The sequence below is a fragment of the Heterodontus francisci genome, chromosome 49 (genome assembly GCF_036365525.1).
Source record: "Heterodontus francisci isolate sHetFra1 chromosome 49, sHetFra1.hap1, whole genome shotgun sequence".
Taxonomy (NCBI): domain Eukaryota; kingdom Metazoa; phylum Chordata; class Chondrichthyes; order Heterodontiformes; family Heterodontidae; genus Heterodontus; species Heterodontus francisci.
In genome coordinates, this window is record NC_090419.1 from 9232041 (window position 1) to 9251542 (window position 19502).

The 19502-nt window shown below is 60.0% G+C and overlaps 1 protein-coding gene across 2 annotated transcripts in view; it reads right to left on the reverse strand.

The window, feature by feature from the left end:
* The window catches only part of ndnl2 (necdin-like 2), a 28630-nt gene extending 12801 nt beyond the window's left edge, over window positions 1-15829 (reverse strand). The window contains exons 1-2 of one of the 2 annotated variants that reach the window (XM_068024267.1): window positions 15729-15829; window positions 51-142 (exon numbers count right to left, since the gene is read on the reverse strand). In XM_068024267.1, coding sequence (XP_067880368.1) covers window positions 51-119 — 69 coding nt within the window. In that variant the 5' untranslated portion in view covers window positions 120-142; window positions 15729-15829. Of the gene's footprint in view, window positions 1-50; window positions 143-15693 lie in introns of both variants that reach the window. The other variant, XM_068024266.1, reaches the window with a different exon arrangement.
* Window positions 15830-19502: the final 3673 nt, after the last annotated feature.

The following is a 19502-nucleotide window of genomic DNA, read 5'->3' on the forward strand; positions in this document are numbered from 1 at the left end:
GGAGGGGACACAGTACAACTGTAACCAACACTGCCAGAACCCCTGCTTACCTGAGACAAGCCAACCTGTGAACTCCGCTGGCCACATGAGTTCGCCCCGGACTGTCTTCCCCTTGGCATCTGAAGACAGGAAACAAAGAAACCTGAGGGGAGCAGGTGTGGGCAGAAACACATAGGTTATCATTTCTGACATTCAGCATTTATGATCCAATTTCTCTGGTCCAAGAGCACCAACATCTACTGGGACAGGGGGTCGGGGGTAAGGGGCGGTCTTGTTCCACAGCCACCACCTGATGCCTGGTTACATTACCCATCCCCAAGCATTTACTCACTCCCTCTCCCCATTATTTACCCCCATTCCCTCCCTTCCCCCCCCCCCCCCAGTATTTACCCCCACTCCTTCTCCCCCAACCCCCCCCCCCCCCGGTATTTACTCCCTCTCCCCAGTATTTACCTCCACTCCCTTTCGCCATCCCCCAAGTATTTACCCACTCTCTCTCTCTCACCCACCCCCCCCCCCCGGATATTTACCCCCACTCCCTGGTATTTACCCCCACTCCCTCTCCCCCCCCCCAGTATTTACCCCCTCTCTCCCCCTCCCCCCTGGGTATTTACCCTCCCAACCTCTCCCTCCCCCTCTCGGGTATTTACCCCCTCCCCAAGGTATTTACCCTCTCCCTCTCTCCCCCACCCCCCGGGTAGTTACCCCCTCTCCCTCTCCCCCCCTCCCCCAGGGTAGTTACCCCCTCTCTCTATCCCCCCCTCCACCCAGGTAGTAACCCCCTCTCTCTCTCCCCATCCGGGTAGTTACCCCCTCTCTCTCTCCCCATCCGGATAGTTACCCCTTCAATCTCTCTCCGCCCCCCGGGTATTTACTCTCTCTCTCCCTGAGTTTTTACCCCCCCGGGTATTCATCTCTCTCTCTCCCCCCCCCACCCCCTCCAGTTGTTACCCCCCAAGGTATTCAGCTCTCTCTCTCTAGCCCCCCCCCCCTCTTCCAGTTGTTACCCCCCCCCTCTCTCTCACCCTTTCCCCAGGTATTTACACCCTCTCTCTCTTTTTCCCCCCGGGTACTTACCCCCGCACTCTCTCCCCCCCCTCCCCCGGATAGTTACCCCCTCTCTATCTCCCCCCTCCCCCTTCCAGGTAGTTACCACCTCTCTCTCTCCCCATCCGAGTAGTTACCCCCTCAATCTCTCTCCGCCCCCCGGGTATTTACTCTCTCTCTCCCTGGGTTTTTACCCCCCCAGGTATTCAGCTCTCTCTCTCTCTTCCCCCCCCCCCCCACCTCCAGTTGTTACCCCCTCTCTCTCTCTCCCTTTCCCCGGGGATTTACACCCCCCCCCCTGCTCTCTCCCTCTCCCGCCCCGGGTATTTACCCCCCCCCCCAAACCTCTCCCTCTCTCCCCCCCGGGTATTTACCCCCCAACCTCACCCTCTCTCTACCCCCCCCCATTGGGGTATTTATCCCCTCCCCCCCCAGGTATTTAAATTCTCCCTCTCCCCCCGCGTATTTATCCCCTCTCTCCCTCCCCCGGCTATTTACCCCCTCTCTCCCTCCCCCCAGGTATTTACCCTCTCTCTCTCTCTCCCCCCAGGTATTTACCCTCTCTCTCTCTCTCTCTCTCCCCCCGGATATTTACCCTCTCTCTCTCTCTCTCCCTCCCTCCCCCCGGATATTTACCCCCTCTCTCTCTCTCCTCCCAGATATTTACACCCTCTCTCTCTTCCCCCCAGATATTTACCCCCTCTCTCTCCTCCCAGATATTTACCCCCTCTCTCTCTCTCCTCCCAGATATTTACCCCCTCTCTCTTCCCGCCAGATATTTACCCCCTCTCTCTCTCCCCAGAAATTTACCCCCTCTCTCTCTCCCCAGAAATTTACCCCCCCCTCTCTCTCTCTCTCTCCCCAGAAATTTACCCCCCCCCTCTCTCTCTCTCCCCAGAAATTTACCCCCCTCCTCTCTCTCTCTCTCTCCCCAGAAATTTACCCCCTCTCTCCCTCTGCCCTAGGGTATTTACCCCCACTCCCTCCGGGTATTTACCCACTCTCTCTCTCTCTCTCTCCCCCCCGGGTTTTTACCCCCACTTCTCTCCCCGGGTCATTTACCTCCTCCCTCCCTCTCCCCCCGGGTATTTACCCCCCTCTCTCCCTGGGTATTTACCCCCACAACCTCCCCCCCCCCCCCGGTATTTACCCCCACACCCTCTCCCCTGGGTATATTCCCCCTCTCTCCCCCCCCACGGGTGTATAACCCCCTCTCTCTCTCCACCCCCCACGGGTATATACCCCCCTCTCTCCCTGGGTATTTACCCCCACAACCTCTCCCCTGGGTATATTCCCCCTCTCTCCTCCCCCACGGGTATATACCCCCCTCTCTCCCCCACCCCCCCCCCCAACGGGTATATACCCCCCTCTCTCTCTCTCTCCCCCTCCCCCCACGGGCATTTACCCCCTCTCTCTCTACCCCCCTCTCCCCCCGGGTATTTACCCCCATCTCTCTCTCCCCCGGGTATTTACCCCCATCTCTTTCCCCCCCCTGGGTATTTACCCACCCTCTCTCTCCCCGCTCTCTCTTCCCCCCGGGTATTTACCACCCCTCTCTTTTCCCCTCCCCGGGTATTTACCCACCCTCTCTCTCCCCGCTCTCTCTTCCCCCCGGGTATTTACCACCCCTCTCTTTTCCCCTCCCCGGGTATTTACCCACCCTGTCTCTCCACCCCCCCCGGGTATTTACCCCCCCTCTCTCTTCCCCCCCCCCCGGGTATTTACCCCCCCTCTCTCTCTTCCCCACCCCACCCCCGGTATTTACCCCCCCTCTCTCTCTCTTCCCCACCCCACCCCCGGTATTTACCCCCCTCTCTCTCTTCCCCACCCCACCCCCGGTATTTACCCCCCCTTTCTCTCTTCCCCACCCCACCCCCGGTATTTACCCCCCCTTCTCTCTTCCCCACCCCACCCCCGGTATTTACCCCCCCTCTCTCTTTCTCTCTCTCTCACCCCCGGATATTTACCCCCCTCTCTCTTTCCCCCCCACCCCCGGTATTTACCCCCCTCTCTCTTTCTCTCTCTCTCCCACCCCCGGATATTTACCCCCCTCTCTCTTTCTCTCTCTCCCACCCCCGGATATTTACCCCCCTCTCTCTTTCCCCCCCCCACGGGTATATACCCCCTCTCTCTTTCCCCCCCCCACGGGTATATACCCCCTCTCTCTTTCTCTCTCTCCCACCCCCGGATATTTACCCCCCTCTCTCTTCCCTCCCCCCCCTCCCAACGGGTATATACCCCCTCTCTCTCTCCCCCTCCCCCCATGGGTATTTACCCCCACTCTCTCCCCCTCCCCCCACGGGTATTTACCCCCTCTCTCTCTCTCCCCCTCGGGTATTTACTCCCCCCGGGTATTTACCCCCATCTCTCTCTCCCCCCCGGGTATTTACCCCCTCTCTCTCCCCCCCCCGGGTATTTACCCCACCTCTCTCTCCCCTCCCCCCCCCTGGGTATTTACCCCCGTCTCTCTCTCTCCCCCCCCCTGGGTATTTACCCCCATCTCTCTCCCTCTCCCCCTGGTTATTTACCCCCATCTCTCTCCCTCTCCCCCCGGGTATTTACCCCCATCTCTCTCTTCCCCCCCCCTGGGTATTTACCCCCCCCCTCTCTCTCCCCCTGGGTATTTACCCCACCCCCTCTCTCTCCCCCCGGGTATTTACCCCCATCTCTCTCCCTCTCCCCCCGGGTATTTACCCCCATCTCACCCCCCCTGGGTATTTACCCCCCCTCTCTCTCTCCCCCCCTGGGTATTTACCCCCTCTCCCCCCCCCCCCAGGTATTTACCCCCTCTCTCTCTCTCCCAGGTATTTACCCCCCCTCTCTCTCTCCCCCCCCCTCTCCGGATATTTACCCCCTCCCTCTCTTTCTCTCTCTCTCCCCCCCTCGGATATTTACCCCCCCCCTCTGTCTGTCTCTCTCTCTCACTCCCCCCCCCGGGTATTTCCCCCCTCTCTCTCGCTCTCCCCCCCCCCCCCCCCCCCCGGGTATTTCGGGTACTTAAACCCCACTCTCTCTCTCCCCCCCCCCCAGGTATTTACCCCCTCTCTCTCTCTCTCTCTCTCTCTCCCCCAGGTATTTACCCCTCTCTCTCTCTCCCCCGGGTATTTACCCCCCTCTCTCTCTCTCCCCCCCCCCCAGGTATTTACCCCCCTCTCTCTCTCTCTCTCTCCCCCCCGGGTATTTCCCCCCTCTCTCTCTCTCTCCCCCCCCGGGTATTTCGGGTACTTAAACCCCACTCTCTCTCTCCCCCCCGGGTATTTACCCCCCATCTCTCCCCCCCCTGGGTATTTACCCACCCTCTCTCCCCCCCCGGGTATTTACCCCCCCTCTCTCCCCCCACGGGTATTTACCACCCCCCTCTCTCCTCCCACGGGTATTTACCGCCTCCCACGGGTATTTACCCCCCCTCTCTCTCCCCCCCCATGGGTATTTACCCCCCCCTCTCTCTCTCCCCCCCACGGGTATTTACCACCCCCTCTCTCCTCCCACGGGTATTTACCGCCTCCCACGGGTATTTACCCCCCTCTCTCTCCCCCCCCCACGGGTATTTACCCCCCTCTCTCTCTCTCCCCCACGGGTATTGACCCCCAGGGGTATTTACCCCCCCCCCTCTCCGCCCACGGGTATTTACCGCCTCCCACGGGTATTTACCCCCCCTCTCTCCCCCACGGGTATTGACCCCCCCTTTCTCCACCCACGGGTATTTACCGCCTCCCATGGGTATTTACCCCCTCTCTCTCCCCCCCACGGGTATTTACCCCCCCCTCTCTCTCCCCCACGGGTATTGACCCCCAGGGGTATTTACCCCCCCTCTCTCCGCCCACGGGTATTTACCTCCCCTCTCTCTCCCCCCCCACGGGTATTTACCCCCCCTTTCTCTCTCTCCCCCACGGGTATTGACCCCCAGGGGTATTTACCCCCCCCCTCTCTCCGCCCACGGGTATTTACCGCCTCCCACGGGTATTTACCCCCCTCTCTCTCCCCCCACGGGTATTTACCCCCCCTCTCTCTCCCCCACGGGTATTTACCCCCCTCTCTCTCCCCCACGGGTATTGACCCCCAGGGGTATTTAACCCCCTCTCTCCGCCCACGGGTATTTACCCCCCTCTCTCCGCCCACGGGTATTTACCGCTTCCCACGGGTATTTACCCCCCTCTCTCTCCCCCCCCCACGGGATTTCCCCCCCTCTCTCTCCCCCACGGGTATTTCCCCCCCTCTCTCCGCCCACGGGTATTTACCACCTCACACGGGTATTTACCCCCCCTCTCTCTCCCCCCACGGGTATTTACCCCACCCCCCTCTCCCCCACGGGTATTTACAACCCCTCTCTCCCCCACGGGTATTTACCTCCCCCTCTCTCTCCCCCCACGGGTATTTACCCCCCCCCCTCTCTCTCCCCCACGGGTATTTACCCCCCCTCTCTCCGCCCACGGGTATTTACCACCTCCCACGGGTATTTACCCCCCTCTCTCTCCCCCCACGGGTATTTACCCCCCCTCTCTCTCCCCCACGGGTATTTACCCCACCCCCCTCTCCCCCACGGGTATTTACCCCCTCTCTCACCCCCACGGGTATTTACCCCCACGGGTATTTACCCCTCCCCCCCTCGGGTATTTACCGCCTCCCACGGGTATTTTCCCCCACGGGTATTTACCCCCTCCTCTCTCCGCCCACGGGTATTTACCCCCCCTCTCTCCGCCCACGGGTATTGACCCCCAGGGGTATTGACCCCCCCTTTCTCCACCCACGGGTATTTACCGCCTCCCACGGGTATTTACCCCCTCTCTCTCCCCCCCCACGGGTATTTACCCCCCCTCTCTCTCCCCCACGGGTATTGACCCCCAGGGGTATTTACCCCCCCCTCTCTCCGCCCACGGGTATTTACCTCCCCTCTCTCTCCCCCCCCCACGGGTATTTACCCCGCCTTTCTCTCTCTCCCCCACGGGTATTGACCCCCAGGGGTATTTAACCCCCTCTCTCCGCCCACGGGTATTTACCCCCCCTCTCTCCGCCCACGGGTATTTACCGCCTCCCACGGGTATTTACCCCCCTCTCTCTCCCCCCACGGGTATTTACCCCCCCTCTCTCTCCCCCACGGGTATTTACCCCCCCTCTCTCTCCCCCACGGGTATTGACCCCCAGGGGTATTTAACCCCCTCTCTCCGCCCACGGGTATTTACCCCCCCTCTCTCCGCCCACGGGTATTTACCGCTTCCCACGGGTATTTACCCCCCTCTCTCTCCCTCCCCCCCCCCACGGGTATTTCCCCCCCTCTCTCTCCCCCACGGGTATTTACCCACCCTCTCTCCGCCCACGGGTATTTACCACCTCCCACGGGTATTTACCCCCCTCTCTCTCCCCCCCCACGGGTATTTACCCCCCCTCTCTCTCCCCCCACGGGTATTTACCCCCTCTCTCCCCCACGGGTATTTACCCCCCCCCTCTCCCCCACGGGTATTTACCCCCCCTCTCTCTCCCCCCACGGGTATTTACCCCCCTCTCTCCCCCACGGGTATTTACCCCCCTCTCTCTCCCCCACGGGTATTTACCACCTCCCACGGGTATTTACCCCCCTCTCTCTCCCCCCACGGGTATTTACCCCCAGGGGTATTGACCCCCCCTTTCTCCACCCACGGGTATTTACCGCCTCCCACGGGTATTTACCCCCTCTCTCTCCCCCCCACGGGTATTTACCCCCCCTCTCTCTCCCCCACGGGTATTGACCCCCAGGGGTATTTACCCCCCTCTCTCCGCCCACGGGTATTTACCGCCTCCCACGGGTATTTACCCCCCTCTCTCTCCCCCCACGGGTATTGACCCCCAGGGGTATTTACCCCCCCTCTCTCCGCCCACGGGTATTTACCCCCCTCTCTCCGCCCACGAGTATTTACCGCTTCCCACGGGTATTTACCCCCCTCTCTCTCCCCCCCCCCCACGGGTATTTACCCCCCTCTCTCCGCCCACGAGTATTTACCACCTCCCACGGGTATTTCCCCCCCTCTCTCTTCCCCCCCCCCTCTCTCTCCCCCCACGGGTATTTACCCCCCTCTCTCCCCCCACGGGTATTTACCCCACCCCCCTCTCCCCCACGGGTATTTACCCCCCCTCTCCCCCACGGGTATTTACCCCCCCTCTCTCCCCCACGGATATTTACCCCCCCTCTCTCTCCCCCACGGGTATTTACCACCTCCCACGGGTATTTACCCCCCTCTCTCTCCCCCACGGGTATTTACCCACCCTCTCTCTCCCACGGGTATTTACCACCTCCCACGGGTATTTAACCCCCCTCTCTCCCCCACGGGTATTTACCCCACCCCCCCTCTCCCCCACGGGTATTTACCACCTCCCACGGGTATTTACCCCCCCCTCTCTCTCCCCCACGGGTATTTACCACCTCCCACGGGTATTTACCCCCCCCCTCTCTCCCCCACGGGTATTTACCACCTCCCACGGGTATTTACCCCCCCCTCTCTCTCCCCCACGGGGATTTACCCCACCCCCCCTCTCCCCCACGGGTATTTACCACCTCCCACGGGTATTTACCCCCCCTCTCTCTCCCCCACGGGTATTTACCCCCCCCCTCTCTCTCCCCCACGGGTATTTACCACCTCCCACGGGTATTTACCCCCCCTCTCTCTCCCCCACGGGTATTTACCCCCCTCTCTCTCTCCGCCCACGGGTATTTACCCCCCTCTCTCCGCCCACGGGTATTTACCGCTTCCCACGGGTATTTACCCCCCTCTCTCTCCCTCCCCCCCCACGGGTATTTCCCCCCCTCTCTCTCCCCCACGGGTATTTACCCCCCCTCTCTCCGCCCACGGGTATTTACCACCTCCCACGGGTATTTACCCCCCCCTCCCCCACGGGTATTTACCCCCCCTCTCTCTCCCCCACGGGTATTTACCCCCCTCTCTCTCCCCCACGGGTATTTACACCCCTCTCTCTCCCCCACGGGTATTTACCACCTCCCACGGGTATTCACCCCCCCTCTCTCTCCCCCCACGGGTATTTACCCCCCCTCTCTCTCCCCCCATGGGTATTTACCCCACCCCCTCTCCCCCACGGGTATTTACCCCCCTCTCTCTCCCCCACGGGTATTTACCGCCTCCCACGGGTATTTTCCCCCACGGGTATTTACCCCCCCTCTCTCCGCCCACAGGTATTTACCCCCCCCTCTCTCCGCCCACGGGTATTGACCCCCAGGGGTATTGACCCCCCCTTTCTCCACCCACGGGTATTTACCGCCTCCCACGGGTATTTACCCCCTCTCTCTCCCCCCCACGGGTATTTACCCCCCTCTCTCTCCCCCACGGGTATTGACCCCCAGGGGTATTTACCCCCCCCTCTCTCCGCCCACGGGTATTTACCTCCCCTCTCTCTGCCCCCCCCACGGGTATTTACCCCCCCTTTCTCTCTCTCCCCCACTGGTATTGACCCCCAGGGGTATTTACCCCCCCTCTCTCCGCCCACGGGTATTTACCGCCTCCCACGGGTATTTACCCCCCTCTCTCTCCCCCCACGGGTATTTACCCCCCCTCTCTCTCCCCCACGGGTATTTACCCCCCTCTCTCTCCCCCACGGGTATTGACCCCCAGGGGTATTTACCCCCCCTCTCTCCGCCCACGGGTATTTACCCCCCTCTCTCCGCCCACGAGTATTTACCGCTTCCCACGGGTATTTACCCCCCTCTCTCTCCCCCCCCCCACGGGTATTTCCCCCCCTCTCTCTCCCCCACGGGTATTTACCCCCCTCTCTCCGCCCACGGGTATTTACCACCTCCCACGGGTATTTCCCCCCCCTCTCTCTCCCCCCACGGGTATTTACCCCCCTCTCTCCCCCCCACGGGTATTTACCCCACCCCCTCTCCCCCACGGGTATTTACCCCCCCTCTCCCCCACGGGTATTTACCCCCCCCTCTCTCTCCCCCACGGATATTTACCCCCCCTCTCTCTCCCCCACGGGTATTTACCACCTCCCACGGGTATTTACCCCCCTCTCTCTCTCCCACGGGTATTTACCACCTCCCACGGGTATTTAACCCCCCTCTCTCCCCCAAGGGTATTTACCCCACCCCCCCTCTCCCCCACGGGTATTTACCACCTCCCACGGGTATTAACCCCCCCTCTCTCTCCCCCACGGGTATTTACCACCTCCCACGGGTATTTACCCCCCCCTCTCTCCCACACGGGTATTTACCACCTCCCACGGGTATTTACCCCCCCCTCTCTCTCCCCCACGGGGATTTACCTCACCCCCCCTCTCCCCCACGGGTATTTACCACCTCCCACGGGTATTTACCCCCCCTCTCTCTCCCCCACGGGTATTTACCCCCCCTCTCTCTCCCCCACGGGTATTTACCACCTCCCACGGGTATTTACCCCCCTCTCTCTCCCCCACGGGTATTTACCGCCTCCCACGGGTATTTACACCCCCCCCTCTCTCTCCCCCACGGGTATTTCCCCCCCTCTCTCTCCCCCCACGGGTATTTACCCCCCCTCTCTCACGGGTATTTACCCCCCTCTCTCTCCCCCACGGGTATTTACCCCACCCCCCCTCTCTCCCACGGGTATTTACCACCTCCCACGGGTATTTACCCCCCCCCATCTCTCTCCCCCACGGGTATTTACCCCCCCTCTCTCCCCCACGGGTATTTACCCCCCCTCTCTCTCCCCCACGGGTATTTACCACCTCCCACGGGTATTTACCCCCCCTCTCTCTCCCCCACGGGTATTTACCGCCTCCCATGGGTATTTACACCCCCCCCTCTCTCTCTCCCCCACGGGTATTTCCCCCCCCTCTCTCTCCTCCCACGGGTATTTCCCCCCCCCTCTCTCTCCTCCCACGGGTATTTACCCCACCCCCCCCTCTCCCCCACGGGTATTTACCCCCCTCTCTCTCCCCCACGGGTATTTACCACCTCCCACGGGTATTTACCCCCCCTCTCTCTCCCCCACGGGTATTTACCACCTCCCACGGGTATTTACCCCCCCTCTCTCTCCCCCAGGGGTATTTACCGCCTCCCACGGGTATTTACACCCCCCCTCTCTCTCCCCCACGGGTATTTCCCCCCTCTCTCTCCCCCCACGGGTATTTACCCCCCCCTCTCTCACGGGTATTTACCACCTCCCACGGGTATTTACCCCCCCCTCTCTCCCCCACGGGTATTTACCCCACCCCCCCTCTCTCCCACGGGTATTTACCACCTCCCACGGGTATTTACCCCCCCTCTCTCTCCCCCACGGGTATTTACCCCCCCCTCTCTCCCCCACGGGTATTTACCACCTCCCAAGGGTATTTACCCCCCCTCTCTCTCCCCCATGGGTATTTACCACCTCCCACGGGTATTTACCCCCCCCTCTCTCCCCCACGGGTATTTACCGCCTCCCACGGGTATTTACACCCCCCCTCTCTCTCCCCCACGGGTATTTCCCCCCCCCTCTCTCTCCCCCCACGGGTATTTACCCCCCTCTCTCTCCCCCCCCCACGGGTATTTACCCCCCCTCTCTCTCTCCCCCCCACGGGTATTTACCCCCCCTCTCTCCCCCCCCACGGTATTTACCCCACCCCCCCTCTCTCCCACGGGTGTTTACCACCTCCCACGGGTATTTACCCCCCCTCTCTCTCCCCCACGGGTATTTACCCCCCCTCTCTCCCCCACGGGTATTTACCCCCCCTCTCTCTCCCCCACGGGTATTCACCACCTCCCACGGGTATTTACCCCCCCTCTCTCTCCCCCACGGGTATTTACCGCCTCCCACGGGTATTTACACCCCCCCTCTCTCTCCCCCACGGGTATTTACCGCCTCCCACTGGTATTTACACCCCCCCTCTCTCTCCCCCACGGGTATTTACCGCCTCCCACGGGTATTTACACCCCCCCTCTCTCTCCCCCCCACGGGTATTTACCGCCTCCCACGGGTATTTACACCCCCCCTCTCTCTCTCCCCCACGGGTATTTCCCCCCCCTCTCTCTCCCCCACGGGTATTTACACCCCCCCCTCTCTCTCTCCCCCCACGGGTATTTCCCCCCCCTCTCTCTCCCCCCACGGGTATTTACCCCCCCTCTCTCTCTCTCCCCCACAGGTATTTACCCCCCCCTCTCTCTCTCCCACGGGTATTTACCCCCCCTCTCTCTCTCCCCACCACGGGTATTTCCCCCCCCCTCTCTCTCCCCCCACGGGTATTTCCCCCCCCTCTCTCTCCCCCACGGGTATTTACACCCCCCTCTCTCTCCCCCACGGGTATTTACCGCCTCCCACGGGTATTTACACCCCCCCTCTCTCTCCCCCACGGGTATTTACCGCCTCCCACGGGTATTTACACCCCCCCTCTCTCTCCCCCACGGGTATTTACCCCCCCCTCTCTCTCTCCCCCACGGGTATTTACCGCCTCCCACGGGTATTTACACCCCCCCTCTCTCTCTCCCCCACGGGTATTTCCCCCCCCTCTCTCTCCCCCACGGGTATTTACACCCCCCCCTCTCTCTCTCCCCCACGGGTATTTCCCCCCCTCTCTCTCCCCCACGGGTATTTTCCCCCCCCTCTCTCTCCCCCCACGGGTATTTACCCCCCCTCTCTCTCTCCCCCCACGGGTATTTACCCCCCCTCTCTCTCTCCCACGGGTATTTACCCCCCCTCTCTCTCTCCCCCCACGGGTATTTCCCCCCCCTCTCTCTCCCCCCACGGGTATTTACCCCCCCTCTCTCTCTCTCTCCCCCACGGGTATTTACCCCCCCTCTCTCTCTCTCCCCCACAGGTATTTACCCCCCCTCTCTCTCTCTCCCCCACAGGTATTTACCCCCCTCTCTCTCTCCCCACCACGGGTATTTCCCCCCCCCTCTCTCTCCCCCCACGGGTATTTCCCCCCCCTCTCTCTCCCCCACGGGTATTTACACCCCCCTCTCTCTCCCCCCACGGGTATTTACCCCCCTCTCTCTCCCCCCACGGGTATTTACCCCCCTCTCTCTCTCCCACGGGTATTTACCCCCCCTCTCTCTCTCCCCCCACGGGTATTTACCCCCCCTCTCTCTCTCCCACGGGTATTTACCCCCCCTCTCTCTCTCCCCCCACGGGTATTTACCCCCCCTCTCTCTCTCCCCCCCCTCTCTCTCCCCCCACGGGTATTTCCCCCCCTCTCTCTCCCCCCACGGGTATTTCCCCCCCCCTCTCTCTCCCCCCACGGGTATTTTCCCCCCCTCTCTCTCTCCCCCCACGGGCATTTTCCCCCCCTCTCTCTCCCCCACGGGTATTTACCGCCTCCCACGGGTATTTACACCCCCCCTCTCTCTCCCCCCACGGGTATTTCCCCCCCCCTCTCTCTCCCCCCCTCTCTCTCCCCCCACGGGTATTTACCGCCTCCCACGGGTATTTACCCCCCTCTCTCTCTCCCACGGGTATTTACCGCCTCCCACGGGTATTTACACCCCCCCCTCTCTCCCCCACGGGTATTTACCCCCCCTCTCTCTCTCCCACGGGTATTTACCGCCTCCCACGGGTATTTACACCCCTCTCTCTCTCCCACGGGTATTTACCGCCTCCCACGGGTATTTACACCCCCCCCTCTCTCTCCCCCACGGGTATTTACCCCCCCTCTCTCTCCCCCACGGGTATTTCCCCCCCCTCTCTCTCCCCCACGGGTATTTACCGCCTCCCACGGGTATTTACCCCCCTCTCTCTCTCCCACGGGTATTTACCGCCTCCCACGGGTATTTACACCCCCCCCTTCTCTCTCCCCCACGGGTATTTACCCCCCCCTCTCTCTCCCACGGGTATTTACCGCCTCCCACGGGTATTTACACCCCCCCCTCTCTCTCCCCCACGGGTATTTTCCCCCCCCCTCTCTCCCCCCACGGGTATTTACCCCCCTCTCTCTCCCCCACGGGTATTTACCGCCTCCCACGGGTATTTACACCCCCCCTCTCTCTCCCCCCACGGGTATTTACCCCCCTCTCTCTCCCCCCACGGGTATTTACCGCCTCCCACGGGTATTTACCCCCCTCTCTCTCTCCCACGGGTATTTACACCCCCCCTCTCTCTCCCCCCATGGGTATTTACCCCCCTCTCTCTCTCCCCACCACGGGTATTTCCCCCCCCCTCTCTCTCCCCCCACGGGTATTTCCCCCCCCTCTCTCTCCCCCACGGGTATTTACACCCCCCTCTCTCTCCCCCCACGGGTATTTACCCCCCTCTCTCTCCCCCCACGGGTATTTACCCCCCTCTCTCTCTCCCACGGGTATTTACCCCCCCTCTCTCTCTCCCCCCACGGGTATTTACCCCCCCTCTCTCTCTCCCCCCCCTCTCTCTCCCCCCACGGGTATTTCCCCCCCTCTCTCTCCCCCCACGGGTATTTCCCCCCCCTCTCTCTCCCCCCACGGGTATTTTCCCCCCCTCTCTCTCTCCCCCCACGGGCATTTTCCCCCCCTCTCTCTCCCCCACGGGTATTTACCGCCTCCCACGGGTATTTACACCCCCCCTCTCTCTCCCCCCACGGGTATTTCCCCCCCCCTCTCTCTCCCCCCCTCTCTCTCCCCCCACGGGTATTTACCGCCTCCCACGGGTATTTACCCCCCTCTCTCTCTCCCACGGGTATTTACCGCCTCCCACGGGTATTTACACCCCCCCCTCTCTCCCCCACGGGTATTTACCCCCCCTCTCTCTCTCCCACGGGTATTTACCGCCTCCCACGGGTATTTACACCCCTCTCTCTCTCCCACGGGTATTTACCGCCTCCCACGGGTATTTACACCCCCCCCCTCTCTCTCCCCCACGGGTATTTACCCCCCTCTCTCTCCCCCACGGGTATTTCCCCCCCCTCTCTCTCCCCCACGGGTATTTACCGCCTCCCACGGGTATTTACCCCCCTCTCTCTCTCCCACGGGTATTTACCGCCTCCCACGGGTATTTACACCCCCCCCTTCTCTCTCCCCCACGGGTATTTACCCCCCCCTCTCTCTCCCACGGGTATTTACCGCCTCCCACGGGTATTTACACCCCCCCCTCTCTCTCCCCCACGGGTATTTTCCCCCCCCCCTCTCTCCCCCCACGGGTATTTACCCCCCTCTCTCTCCCCCACGGGTATTTACCGCCTCCCACGGGTATTTACACCCCCCCTCTCTCTCCCCCCACGGGTATTTACCCCCCTCTCTCTCCCCCCACGGGTATTTACCGCCTCCCACGGGTATTTACCCCCCTCTCTCTCTCCCACGGGTATTTACACCCCCCCTCTCTCTCCCCCCATGGGTATTTACCCCCCTCTCTCTCCCCCCACGGGTATTTACCACCTCCCACGGGTATTTACACCCCTCTCTCTCCCCCCACGGGTATTTACCCCCCTCTCTCTCCCCCCACGGGTATTTACCGCCTCCCACGGGTATTTACCCCCCTCTCTCTCTCCCACGGGTATTTACCCCCCCTCTCTCTCCCCCACGGGTATTTACCGCCTCCCACGGGTATTTACACCCCCCGTCTCTCTCCCCCCACGGGTATTTACCCCCCTCTCTCTCCCCCCACGGGTATTTACCACCTCCCACGGGTATTTACACCCCCCCTCTCTCTCCCCCCACGGGTATTTACCCCCCTCTCTCTCCCCCCACGGGTATTTACCACCTCCCACGGGTATTTACCCCCCTCTCTCTCCCCCACGGGTATTTCCCCCCCCCTCTCTCTCCCCCACGGGTATTTACCGCCTCCCACGGGTATTTACACCCCCCCTCTCTCTCCCCCCACGGGTATTTACCCCCCCTCTCTCTCCCACGGGTATTTACCGCCTCCCACGGGTATTTACACCCCCCCTCTCTCTCCCCCATGGGTATTTTCCCCCCCTCTCTCTCCCCCCACGGGTATTTACCCCCCTCTCTCTCCCCCACGGGTATTTACCGCCTCCCACGGGTATTTACCCCCCTCTCTCTCTCCCACGGGTATTTACCCCCCCTCTCTCTCCCCCACGGGTATTTACACCCCCCCTCTCTCTCCCCCCACGGGTATTTACCCCCCTCTCTCTCCCCCCACGGGTATTTACCACCTCCCACGGGTATTTACACCCCCCTCTCTCTCCCCCCACGGGTATTTACCCCCCTCTCTCTCCCCCCACGGGTATTTACCACCTCCCACGGGTATTTACCCCCCTCTCTCTCCCCCACGGGTATTTCCCCCCCCCTCTCTCTCCCCCACGGGTATTTACCGCCTCCTACGGGTATTTACACCCCCCCTCTCTCTCCCCCCACGGGTATTTACCGCCTCCCACGGGTATTTACACCCCCCCTCTCTCTCCCCCCACGGGTATTTACCCCCTCTCTCTCCCCCCACGGGTATTTACCACCTCCCACGGGTATTTACCCCCCTCTCTCCCACAGGTATTTACACCCACCCCCCTCTCTCTCCCCCACGGGTATTTCCCCCCCCCTCTCTCTCCCCCACGGGTATTTACCCCCCTCTCTCTCCCCCCACGGGTATTTACCCCCCTCTCTCTCCCCCCACGGGTATTTACCACCTCCCACGGGTATTTACCCCCTCTCTCTCTCCCACAGGTATTTACACCCACCCCCCTCTCTCTCCCCCACGGGTATTTACCCCCCTCTCTCTCCCCCCACGGGTATTTACCACCTCCCACGGGTATTTACCCCCCTCTCTCTCCCCCCCGGGTATTTACCCCCTCACTCCACAACCGGTGTTTGATTCTCGAACCTTCTCTCCACTTCCCGGTTCCGGATTGGACGGCGGCTGGCGGCGGGTCACGTGTCCTATCGCTGCGCGGTGACGTTTGGTGGAAGCGGCGTCGGGCGTCAACCGCCCGCGGTTCCCATGGCGACGGGAGCGGGGTTGGGGGCGGGGACAGCTGGCACCACGCCGCCGCCGCCGCCGCCGCCGCCGCAGGAAGATGGGCCACCAGCGTTTAACGAGAAGAACGCGGTGGCGCCACAATTTGACGCAGGAGGTGATCGCGGCGCTCCGCCATCTCGGTAAGGTAGCATCGTCTATTTACGGAAGGACCGCCCCGGGGGCGGGCGGTGGAAGGGGCATTTGCGTCCGCCATATTGGTAAGGGCACGCGCTTTCATGAAGGGGACATGATAACGCCGCCATCTTGGTAAGGGGGCATTGGCCATATACGGGAGGACGGCGAGGTTCGTTCGCCATGTTGGTAAGGAGGCGCGTCTTTATACTGGGGGGGGGGGAGAGAGAGAGCGACATGGCATGGCCGCCATCTTGGTTAGGGAGCGATGTCTATATCTTGGTAGATGGTACTGCGGCGCCGCCATCTTGGTAAAGGAGGTTTTCTTGGGAGGTGCAGGTGAACAATGGCTCATGAACTGGCCTGGTGCTGGTGCCAGCACTGGTTTCCGCCACAAGCGTGTGAAGCAGCAATTGTCGAATTGTTCTGTTGTCCCCGATCAATTCCCTTGCTGCAGCCTGGAGGCTTGAACCCAGGAGCTTTTGGCACCCCTCAGTGGGTGACACCGGACCCTGGGATGGGCTCCCGGCCACCTGTCCCCCTGCGCTGTCACCAGGACTGCCCGTTCGCCACCTCCGGAACACCGCCCCCACCAAACCCACGCATGCGTCTGCTGCCCTTGTCCTTCTAGGTGGTAGAGGTCGCGGGTTTGGAAGACGCTGTCGAGGGAGCCTTGGTGAGTTGCTGCAGTGCATCTTGTAGATGGTACACACTGCTGCCACTGTGCGTCGGTGGTGGAGGGAGTGGTTAGGATTTGGAATGCACTGCCTGATAGGCGAATACAAACAGATTTAATAAGTATCAAAAGGGAATTGAATAAATAATGGGGAAAAGAGTGGGGGAGTTGGACGAATTGGATGGCTCTTCAAAGAAGCTGGCACAGACTCAAAGTATCAAATGGGCTCCTCCTGTGCTGTACAATTCTATGATTCTATGGAGGGAGGGAATGTTGAAGGTGGTGGATGGGGTGCCGATCAAGCGGCCTTCTTTGTCCAGATGGTGTTGAGCTTGCTGAATGTTGTTGGAGCTGCACCCATCCAGGCAAGTGGAGAGTATTCCATCACATTCCTGACTTGTGCCTTGTAGATGGTGGACAGGCTTTGGGGAGACAGGAGGTGCGTTACTCGCTGCAGAATTTCCAGTCGCTGACCTGCTCTTGTAGCCACAGCATTTATGTGGCTGGTCCAGTTCTCTTTCTGGTCAACGGTAACCCCCAGGATGTTAGAATTAGAATTAGAATTAGAATATTACAGCGCAGTACAGGCCCTTCGGCCCTCGATGTTGCGCCGATCATCTGACCTACACTATTCCATTTACATCCATATGTCTATCCAATGACCACTTAAATGCCCTTAAAGTTGGCGAGTCTACTACTGTTGCAGGCAGGGCGTTCCACGCCCCTACTACTCTCTGCGTAAAGAAACTACCTCTGACATCTGTCCTATATCTTTCACCCCTCAACTTAAAGCTATGTCCCCTCGTGTTTGCCATCCTCATCCGAGGAAAAAGACTCTCACTATCCACCCTATCTAACCCTCTAATTATCTTGTATGTCTCTATTAAGTCACCTCTCCTCCTCCTTCTCTCTAACGAAAACAACCCCAAGTCCCTCAGCCTTTCCTCGTAAGACCTTCCTTCCATACCAGGCAACATCCTAGTAAATCTCCTCTGCACCCTTTCCAAAGCTTCGACATCCTTCCTATAATGCGGTGACCAGAACTGCACGCAATACTCCAGGTGCGGCCTCACCAGAGTTTTGTACAGCTGCATCATGACCCCGTGGCTCTGAAACTCGATCCCCCTACTAATAAAGGCTAACACACCATATGCCTTCTTAACAGCCCTATTAACATGTTGCAGGGGATTCAACAATTGTAATGCCATTGAACATCAAGGGGAGATAGTTGGATTCCTGGCACTTGTGCGGCGCGAATATTACTTGCAACTTATCAGCCCAAGCCTGATATTTCAAAAAAAAAAGAGATGATCTGGGACATTTATCACATTGCTGTTTGTGGGATCTTGCGCAAATTGGCAGTCGCGTTTCCCACATTACAACAGTGACCACATTTCAAGTAAAAAAAACCTTCCCCATTGGGTGTGAGGCACTTTGGCACATCCTGTGGTGGTGTAAGGAGCTGGAGAGATGTGGGCTATTACCCACAATGGATTGGGGGACAGAGAGAGCAAACTAGTTGATAACTGAGTGTTGGAACATCTCAGTAGGTTGAGGCATGGCGAAGGCCTTTATTACAAAGAGAGATAGACAAGACGCTTCATAATATACTTTCAAAAATAGTCATCATTGTCATCGCAAACCGCATTTAAAATGCTGAGAGAAACCATCAGGACTGCTTCATCATACCCGCACTGAGCCACCTCCACTGCTTCCCCCGAGCTCCTTGTACCAAAGTGATGGGAGGTATGTGGTTGGAATTGGTCATGTGGTCAACCATGGCCGCGGCATTCATTTTGTGTGCTGGGATCAGCCAGACCTCACGTTTAATTTCCTCTCCCTCACACTGTCTCTCAGTAACCCCTCTCCCCCCAGCGTCCTGTGTTACTGACTGTATCTCTACTGATGTTAATCCAGCTCTCTCACACTGTCACTCAGTAACCCCTCTCCCCCAGCGCCCTGTGTTACTGACTGTATCACTACTGATGTTAATCCAGCTCCCTCACACTGTCACTCAGTAACCCCTCTCCCCCCAGCACCCTGTGTTAATGACTGTATCTCTACTGATGTTAATCCAGCTCCCTCACACTGTCACTCAGTAACCCCTCTCCCCCCAGCACCCTGTGTTAATGACTGTATCTCTACTGATGTTAATCCAGCTCCCTCACACTGTCACTCAGTAACCCCTCTCCCCCCAGCACCCTGTGTTAATGACTGTATCTCTACTGATGTTAATCCAGCTCCTTCACACTGTCACTCAGTAACCACTCTCCCCCAGCGCCCTGTGTTACTGACTGTATCTCTACTGATGTTAATCCAGCTCCCTCACACTGTCACTCAGTAACCCCTCTCCCCCCAGCGCCCTGTGTTACTGACTGTATCTCTACTGATGTTAATCCAGCTCCCTCACATTGTCACTCAGTAACCCCTCTCCCCCAGTGTCCTGTTTTACTGACTGTATCTCTACTGATGCTATTACAGCTCCCTCACACTGTCACTCAGTAAACCCTCCCCCCCACACTGTCACTCAGTAAACCCTCTCCCCCAGCGCCCTGTGTTACTGACTGTATCTCTACTGATGTTAATCCAGCTCCCTCACACTGTCGCTCAGTAACCCCTCTCCCCCCAGCGCCCTGTGTTACTGAATGTATTTCTACTGATGTTAATCCAGCTCCCCATCACTGTAACTCAGTAACCCCTTTCCCCCGGAGCCCAGTTTTCCTGACTGTATCTCTACTGATGCTAATTCAGCTCCCTCACACTGTCACTCAGTAACCCCTCTCCCCCAGCGCCCTGTGTTCCTGACTGTATCTCTACTGATGTTAATCCAG